We start from the raw sequence: 9,693 nt of genomic DNA on the forward strand, positions 1-9,693 counted from the left end.
GATGCAGCGGCCTTCCCCAATGAGGATTAGCAGCACTTGGCCCCCCTCATTTCATTTTCCTGGCTCCGCCGCTGTTCCCAGTGACTGTTCCACATATTAGGGTCCAAGAACAAACCTTGGATGTATGTAGCACGAAGCAGACATATATGTTTTCCTCAAAAAAAAAAGCAGACATATATGTTATACTATCAAGGATTCAAGCTAAACAGGAATAATATATCCAAATCCGCCTCTCGAAACCACGAAGCAATGTTTATACTCTGCTGTCCAGAATTTCAGATGAAAGGATGTCGATTTGACGAGAAGGCAGGCAAACTCATGTTCGGGTAGGCCTAGTCTAGTCCCTGTCGTGCCGAGCTTCCTGCATCTCCGTCAGTCGTGCCGATACAGCGATGCTCAGCAGAGACGTGATAGCGGGCTAGCGGCCGGCCGCACGTCTCTCTCCTCCCCTCCGTGTAGCCGAGTTGGAGAAATTGGCCATCCGCAACACACCGTCATGTCCGTCCATAGCCGTCGGCGCTGTCGCTCCATGCTTCCTGTGGCAGCAGACATTGACCTGGAATTTCCTTGCCCGACCACCCGGCATGGCCGGCGAGCGGAACGGCGGGGAGCTCTGGAGAATCTTGCCGACGGAAGGCGCGTCCGCGCGCAAGCTCCAATCGGGACATATCGCCACTCCAGGGAAGAAACTTGATCGGGGATTTGAAGGAAGATCTGCGACGCAACGCGGCCACGCAGGTGTGCTTCCTGTCAGACAAGCTAAACCCTAATACTCCTGCTTTAATTTTTTGTAAGAGTCTTGTTTTAGAAAAAAAAAACTTTAATAGAGTTTAGGTAGAGCAACTCTAGCCGAGTCGTCGGATCAGTCCGATTGGCATGATATAATCACTAAAATGACAAATTTAATCAAAAAAACCATCTAGCAGAGTCATCATCTGGCTCTGAGTCGCCATAATTTTGGAGGGCGCTCCATATCGAGCCCTCAGGCCTTCATCTTTAGGGGCTATGGCCTATGTGCGTTGGTTTGGAGCACACACCATCCGCCAACCGCTCGTGCAGGAGGGAGGTTCTCCCTCAGCCTTCCGGGCGGCCCATCTCATCTCCCAGCCAATTGGCGTTGACGGCCATACGGCCATGCCAGCGAGAAGTGTGCCAATTAATGGCAACCGCCGCATGCCAACTGCCCCGACCACTCCTACCATGTTTCCTTTCACATTTTTTTTCGTGCTCTCTATGTTTTCCGCCGGCCAGTGCGGCTTTGGAAAGGTTGCCGCCATGGCCAAATAGCTCACAACCTTTACTTTCTTCCTCCCTATCGGCATGCCGCTTCCCATGCGGCCGGACTGGGTGCCGCTCTCCGAGGAGGAGGAGCAAATAGTGGATGAGGAACATGAGGAGGGGGGCGATTATGCGATGGGGGCCGTGCAAGAGGATCCTGCGCTCGATGACTACCCGGACTGAAAACCCAAAACACACTCCATTGAGTGGAATATCCACTCCATTGAATGGGAGATCCAGCACGACTACATGTAGATCCCGTATGAGAAGGAGGAAAGAGCTCACCCATGCCGGCCATCACGTGCTACCCGTCGCCTCGCTGCAAAGGAGGCATGGGATGAGCGCTATGCAGCCTATACCTTTGTCGTTTGCCCCGGTAAAACCTTCAATCACACCGCCGCAGGAAAGGCGTTAAAGGCCCAAAGGGACCGCATCGTGGGGCTCCATTACGAGGAGAAACAGGTGGATTCGGCGTTGGAGAGGCAGCATATCAGATGTCGCACATTCAACATGAAGATGACAGTCGCCGAGATGAATCGCGCCATATTGGGCTTTGCCCCCTTGAAAATTTCGTCCCCGACCTCGACGATGACAGGCAAGAATGGGATGAAGATGAAGTTGCCAGACCGTCACTGGCCATGCCTAGACAAAGAGTGGACTTATCACATACGCAGGTGCCCCGCGCACTGCATTAACAGTTGTTGAGGTGAGGAGCAACTAATGGTTCTCCCAAGAAGTTAAAAATCATCAATTTAGTAAAAAAATAAGTGTCACTAATTGACTTTTCTACACCTATGTGACCGCTTTGTAGTGCAATATTATCTCAAATTTGTGCTTTAGTCCCTCAAATTGAGTGTGGATTTTTTTAGTTGATGCAATAAAAAATAGAACATAAAAAAAGATACGGAGACTCTCGATCAATTAAATCTGGTCTTTTCAACACCCCTTTGGGTATCTCAAAAAGGAGAGCATGAACATGGGTAGACCGGTAAGAACAGCATTGGTTAAAGTTACGGTAATGATAACTCCCGAACGTTCGGGAGTTAAGCATGGCAACCCGAACGATTTAGATGGCAAGTTTAGTTTACGTGAGATTAGGGAAACACGGCAATTTTCTGACAAAAAAACGAAAAAGGACAAAGTTGCCATCCCCTGTCAACTAAAGTTGTCATCCCCTATGAACTAAAGTTGCCATGTAAAAATGTTTGGGACGAAATGCTCAAAATCCGAATGTTCGGGAGTTATTAGATTCCTAAAGTTAACCGTCCTCCATAAGACATGAGTTTACCCTTTTAACTACCGAGCTTCTTTTCGAACTGGTTTTCAATTATTTTTCACTCCTTGTTGGTGAGTTTGCGGTGATGGATGTGTATCCCGAGGTACGTAAACGGAAGAGCCCCCACCTCCGAAAAGACAAAGGATCGATTTCATATTCATAGCTTTCTCAAGATGGTTTCAGAAGTTCAAGTTTAACATAGATGGTTTCAACGTTCAGTTGTCGTCAAATCAAGCACAGTAGTTCAGGTTTCAACATGGAACGTTCATGTAGCTCAAACATGTTTCAGTGCAAATTTTTATGTTTTCTAATCGTGCATGGTTGAAAAGGGCATTTTTTCTTTACAATCTTGTATTTATTTTGTTACTGGGTTCTTCAAATCCTACAGATCAAAGGGGCTCTTAACTATCTGGCGTGAAACCCAGATCTACTAGGCACAAGTTGCAAGCTGATCTAAATTAAGTAGACAATATATGTGATAAAACAACAACTATATCATAATTAAATTCATTCAAGGAGGATCAGAAATATCCATCATCACTGTTCATATGTGAATGGTAACAGACCTTGTAATATACAGTCTGAAGGACAAGAGAAAAACAGAGACATGAGGAATGGCTTGTCCCGGCGAGTTTCTTATCATAATCCAAGTAACCCAAATTACAAATGATTTATGTGAGAAACAGAGGGGCATTACATCATAATTCATAGCTTCATTGATGACTATATCTCACACCTCTATATATATATATCATAACACCGCGGATCCCTAGCTTGCCAAGACCTTTGGAACCTGCACATTGTAATCAATCAAATTGCAAGCACAACCCTCAAAATAAAGGATAAATATTAGCCATGAGTTCTCCTGATAGCTGTGAGTTGAGAAAAAAGATGCACACCTGGCCTCATTGAACAAATGTATTCACCCATGTTTACATTTCTAGCACAATAACTGCAAAGAATGAAAATAACATACTGAGTTTCTTCAAAGGAATCAGTGCATAAAGAGATGTTCAGTGCATGATAACGTCATTTGTTCGGGATCAAAGTATGCAACTTACAGTCTGAATCAGTTTTGACCCATTTTGCGCCATCATCGTCTAGATCACGGAGTGCATCCTCAAGGCATTCATTGATCTCTTGCTCATCTGGCTTCCAGTCCAAATGTCTCCTAGGTACGAGCGCCGAAGAATTTTGCGGATGTATTTTCTTCTGAAGTATTGCCTTGAGCAGCTGAAATGGGAAGAAAATCATATATAAGATACTACTCAAGAGTCAACAGGTATAATTAACTACAAATGTACATAAGAATGTAAGTGTACCTTTTCCATTCTTGATTGAGGGAAAGAGTTCCTTGGATCTGGAACAGCAGAGGCAAAGCCACCCTTACGCATGAGTAGTTTGAGGAGCGAAGCAACTGATCTCGGCTTGAGTGTACTTGCTTTCTTCCCCGGTGAATCTTTTGCCTTACTTATGACGATCTTGTTAAACAGCTGGTCCCTGTGCTTCTCATTTATGCTCTCATCGACATTTTTGTGTGAAGCTACCTGGTCATCATCGTGCGGGTCATGAGTTTCCGTTTGGTCTTTGCTTGCTAGTATCATTGCAAACTCTTTCTGTATTTTGTCTACTTCCTCCTCTGTAAACTTGATGGCATCTTGCATGGACTGCCCATCCTCGGAAGCATCCTGCACTTGTGCTACCTCCTCTATCTGCTTATTTCCAAATGTCCCAATGGCAAGCAATGATTGGGGCCAATCGCTGAACTCGTCGTTGCGACAGTCCGGCACTTTAGAACCTGCACACCAGAACTAAATTAAGTTGCTAGTTCCATGAAAAGATATAAAGGTATGGTCCTAAGTTCACACTAGCTTAAATTGGATGTCCGGACCATGGACCACTAAGTTTAAAATTCTTAAACCCCAGTCGTTCTCATCAGCTTATCACTGGTTAGATATATGTTTTTGCCCATGCTTACTCCACATCCTGATGTTCTCTTTCCGTTTTCATATGTCGGCAATCGCTTGATCACATATATAATAGTTAAAGAATGCATCCATTCTCCAATATGAGCTCTGTTTGTTAACAGGCTTAGTTGACAGCCTGACTTATGATAATACCAGTGTAACTTCAGACGGGATTAGTTGACTTCAGATCAATAGAACAAAACCATCCAAGGTCAGGATTCTACCCAGAATAAATGACATTATGTTTGTTGACAGGCTGAGAGTTGGGGCTGTAAAGTAATCATGACATTTTTTACATAAAGAACGACAAACACGAGAAAATCAAAGTATGCAGAAACAAAAATATATTTGCTTTGTTTCCTCGAAAAAATTGTATTTGCTTCCATTAGTTGAGACTTTGATTCATGCCGACTAGTTGTACGGAATAGGAGAGCACGAAACAGAGTTAGGGATAGAAAATAATGGAGAACAAGTCAGGGAATGTCACTAAACTAAGTACACTGGCATTATAGTCATCAAAGTTAGCTTCATCGCTAGACCATTACTAGATCTAAAGACCAACGGAGTGCGGAAAATTAGAGATCCTTGAATCATTAAAAAAAAGACCAGCAGGGGGAGGGACAAGCAAAATTACTTCATCAATTTTATTTTATTTTGGGCCGAGGAAGCAAAAATAACTTTGATGACCGGAGCTAACCGACGCAGGTGAAACTTCGGAGCAAAGATGTAACCATTTTTCAAGGAGTAAAAGCAGAGAACAAAGATACTGTCTTTTTCCTCATGTTTTCAAGCGGTTAAAGGAAATGGTGGTCGTTCTTCTGGACTAGTCTATAGCACACAGTACTTATTTGATGAACAAGAAAGCGGAAGTTCTTCCCAAGCGCACTCACGAGAAGGCCCGGAGGAACTGGCCGGGAAGCGGCTGGCCTCCTGCTTCCCGCTGATCTTGTTCGCCATCCAGCTGAAAATCTGCAAGAAAAACAGAGGTTGGTCACATTACCATAGCGCCACCACGCAAGCAGAGGTTCCGCCATCACCAGTCAACCACCCATCCGCACCTTTTCAAGCACATGAAACCTACTGCAAAATAAAGATCGCATCGGTGGGCGATGGCATGAGCCTTTACCTTCATCTTCCTTGCTTAGGAATGGAGGTCGGGAGTGAGCGGCGAAGCCGATGCGGGTGCCGAGACTGCAAGAGGCAGAGTGATGAGGAGCTGATGACCGAGAGAGAGTGCGAGAGATGTAGGCGAGAGGCCTTGCACTTGAAGCGGTGGTGGTGGCCGCTGCTACTGGCGATGGAAGAAGCGGTGTCACACAGTGAGTGGCAGTGTGGAGCTACTACTAGTAGCTCGGCTTGCTTATTGGAGCGATTTGAAGGGGGTGGCGCAAGTCCCAAGGCTTTGTAGCGTGGCTGATGAGGTGCTGCTAGCTAGCTTATACATGCTTCATCTGGCATGTCACTTCCTGGCCTTATTTTTCTCCGAGATGTTGACATTCCCTTTTCGGAGGAGCATTCTGAGGTGGCGCCAGCCAGCCAGACGTGGGTTTTAGCACCTCAAGAAAATCTCCCCCGTATCAGCTGGTCGATCGATATTTCTCCAGAGAAATATGCATTCGAAATGATCTGTCCGCGGACGCGGGCGGGCCTCAAATTTTACCATTTACAACCACATACACTATTTTTAGAACATTTATTACATGAGCCATGCACAACGATCATTCCTTCCGTCTTGGGCCGGCTGGACCGTCAAAACATACAAAAATTGCTCATACTTAAGATTTTCACACTTGTATTAGTCCCACCTTGCCGTGTGAAAAACTAGTCGACCGACTTAAATAGTCGGGTTGTCCAAAAGCGATAAGCTTCTGACATCATTGCATCCTTTGTTAAGAAGATAGATTCATAGTCAGGGTCTATCTCCTTGACAAGAGAACCATTCATGTCAATACTATTTTTTATGAACCACAATCTGTCGATAAAAATCGATGAACAAAATAAAAATCTACTCTCATTGTAGTAGGGGCATCAATGTACATGAACGAGACGAACTTGACACTCGATGAACAATTATCAGTTGATGAAATGCAGTCTAGTGTCATGTTATCTTGTTCAAACAGCGAGAATTGATAGACCTACACAACAACAGAGGAGCATGCCGCCATCCGCAGGTGCGGCTATTTAAGTCGGTTGGCATCCGCCTCGCGTGGTGATGTGGGACTAAAATTTGGGTGCGCCGATGAGAGAGGAAGGAGTTTCTGTCGCTACAGGTGGGACCACTTCGACCTGCAACGGGGTCTGAGGACGTGCCCGGGCGCCCCCATATCCGTCCCATATTTGGGCTGGATATGCGGGCTGCCAGTCAGCCCGGACGTTTGAGACACGTTTGAGGAGCCCATCTAGGTCGAATTTTCGTGACCGATCAGTGACCGGGTCGTCCACCAAGACGTTTGAGGCGGATTTGGAGCGTCCGGCTTGTAGAGGAATAGGATGCGACTCTCCATGTATTAATCGGGTACAAGCGCACATATATATGATGTACAAGGTGGGCCACAACCTCAACTATACAAGGTAAAAGGAGGTCGGCCGGAAATACAAATATACATGCACTATATACTCAACACCCCCTCCCTTTTTCGGTGACCCGATGGTTACCCGGTTCACTCCGAAACTCTTCCGGTGTCCGAATAGCATCGTCCTATATATATCAATCTTTACCTCTCGACCATTTCGAGACTCCTCGTCATGTATGTGATCTCATCTGGGACTCTGAACAACATTCAGTCACCAAATCATATAACTCATATAACACTATATTGTCGACGAACGTTAAGCGTGCGGACCCTACGGGTTCGAGAACTATGTAGACATGACCAAGACACCTCTCCGGTCAATAACCAATAGCGGAACCTGGATGTTCATATTGGATTCCACATATTCTACGAAGATCTTTATCGGTCGAACCGTTATGACAACATACATAATTCTCTTTGTCAATCGGTATGTTACTTGCCCGAGATTCGATCGTAGTATCTTCATATGTAGTTCAATCCTGTTACCGGCAAGTCTCTTTACTCGTTCCGTAATACATCATCTTGCAACTAAATCCTTAGTCACTTTGTTTGCAAGGCTTCTGATACGTCTCCAACGTATTTATAATTTTTTATTGTTCCATGCTATTATATTATTTGTTTTGGATGTTTTATATGCATTATTATGTTATTTTATATTATTTTTGGGACTAACCTATTAACATAGATCCCAGTGTCAGTTTCTGTTTTTTCCTTCTTTTTGAGTTTCGCAGAAAAAAAATATCAAACGGAGTCCAAACGGAATAAAACTTTACGATGATTTTTCTTGGACCAGAAGACACCCAGAGGACTTGAAGTCCAAGCCAGAAGACCCACGAGGCGGCGGCAAGGGTGGAGGCGCGCTCTAGGGGGGGGGCTGCCTTGTGGCCCCCTCGGGAGTCCCCTGACCTACCTCTTCGTCCTATATATTCACATATATTCCAGAACCCTCAGAGGGAGCCACGAAAATACTTTTCCACTACCGCAGGTCTCTGACCTCGTTAGATCTCATTTGGAGGCCTTTTCCGGTACTCTGCAGGAGGGGGATTCGATCACGGAGGGCATCTACATCAACCCTATTACCCTTCCAATGAAGCGTGAGTAGTTTACCTCAGACCTCCGGGTCCATAGCTAGTAGCTAGATGGCTTATTCTCCCTCCTTGATTCTCAATAACACGTTCTCCTCAATATTCTTGGAGATCTATCCAATGTAATATTCTTTTGCGGTGTGTTTGTCGAGATCCGATGAATTGTGGATTTATGATCATCTTATCTATGAATATTAATTGAATCTTCTCTGAATTCTTATATGCATGATTTGATATCTTTGTATTTCTCTTCGAATTATCGGTTTGGTTTGTCCAACTAAATTGGTTTTTCTTGCAATGGAAGAGGTGCTTAGCTTTGGGTTCAATCTTGCGTGATTTCACCCTGTGACAAAGTAGGAGTGGTGAGACACGTATTGAATTGTTGCCATCGAGGATAAAAAGGTTGGGTTTTCATCATATTGCTTGAGTTAATTCCTCTACATCATGTCATCTTACTTAAGGCGTTACTCCGTTCTTTATGAACTTAATACTCTAGATGTATGCTGGATAGTGGTCGATGTGTGGAGTAATAGTAGTAGATGCAGGCAGAAGTCGATCTACTTGACACGGACGTGATGTCTATATGCATAATCATTGCCTTGGATATCGTCATAACTTTGCGCTTTTTTTATTAATTGCTCGACAGTAATTTGTTCACCCACTATATTATTTGCCTTCATGAGAGAAGCCTCTAGTGAAACCTATGGCTCCCGGGTCTATTTTCTATCATATTTGCTTTCTGATCTACTATTTTGCAATCTTTTATTTTCAGATCTATAAACCAAAACCCCCCCAAAATAGTTACCTTTTGTTTTATTTATCTCTATCAGATCTCACCTTTGCAATTGACCGTGAAGGGATTGACAACCCCTTTATCGCGTTGGGTGCAAGTGTTTGATTGTTTGTGCAGGTGCATAGATTGGGGACTTGCTTGTACCTCCTACTGGATTGATACCTTGGTTCTCTAACTGAGGGAAATACTTAACTCTAATTTGCTGCATCACCCTTTCCTCTTCAAGGGAAAAACCAACGCAAGCTCAAGAAGTAGCAACTTCTTATGATGTGTATTACCGAGAGGGCCCAGAGATACCTCTCTGATACTCGGAGTGACAAATCCTAATCTCGATCTATGCCAACTCAACAAACACCTTCGGAGATACCTGTAGAGCATCTTTATGATCACCTAGTTACGTTGTGACATTTGATAGCACACAAGATATTCCTCCGGTATTCGGGAGTTGCATAATCTCATAGTCGAAGGAATAGGTATTTGTCATCAAGAAATCAATAACAATAAACTGAACGATCAATATGCTAAGCTGACGGATGTGATCCCGTTATCAAATGACAACACATGTGTATGGTTAGGAAACTTTAACCATCTTTGATCAACGAGCTAGTCTAGTAGAGGCTTACTAGGGACACGGTATTTGTTTATGTATTCATATATGTATTTAAGTTTCCGATCAATATAATTCTAGCATGAATAATAAACCTTTATCATGAATAATGAA

The 9,693-nt window shown here is 44.1% G+C and overlaps 1 protein-coding gene across 2 annotated transcripts; it reads right to left on the reverse strand.

Moving 5' to 3' along the window:
- Positions 1-3,078: 3,078 nt before the first annotated feature.
- LOC119305586 lies at positions 3,079-6,001 on the reverse strand. 2 transcript variants are annotated; one of them, XM_037582073.1, is made up of 6 exons: positions 5,648-5,977; positions 5,412-5,490; positions 3,877-4,352; positions 3,616-3,787; positions 3,454-3,506; positions 3,079-3,347 (listed from the first exon to the last, which is right to left on the reverse strand). In XM_037582073.1, exons 1-5 carry the CDS (start codon positions 5,651-5,653, stop codon positions 3,487-3,489), a joined length of 753 nt encoding a protein of 250 aa, XP_037437970.1. In that variant the 5' UTR covers positions 5,654-5,977; the 3' UTR covers positions 3,079-3,347; positions 3,454-3,486. The 2 variants fall into 2 exon arrangements, with proteins under 2 accessions (XP_037437970.1, XP_037437969.1); XM_037582072.1 differs by lacking the exons at positions 3,079-3,347; positions 3,454-3,506 and having other exon boundaries at positions 3,584-3,787; positions 5,648-6,001.
- Positions 6,002-9,693: the final 3,692 nt, after the last annotated feature.

This window comes from Triticum dicoccoides, chromosome 5B (assembly GCF_002162155.2).
Source record: "Triticum dicoccoides isolate Atlit2015 ecotype Zavitan chromosome 5B, WEW_v2.0, whole genome shotgun sequence".
Classification (NCBI taxonomy): Eukaryota; Viridiplantae; Streptophyta; class Magnoliopsida; order Poales; family Poaceae; genus Triticum; species Triticum dicoccoides.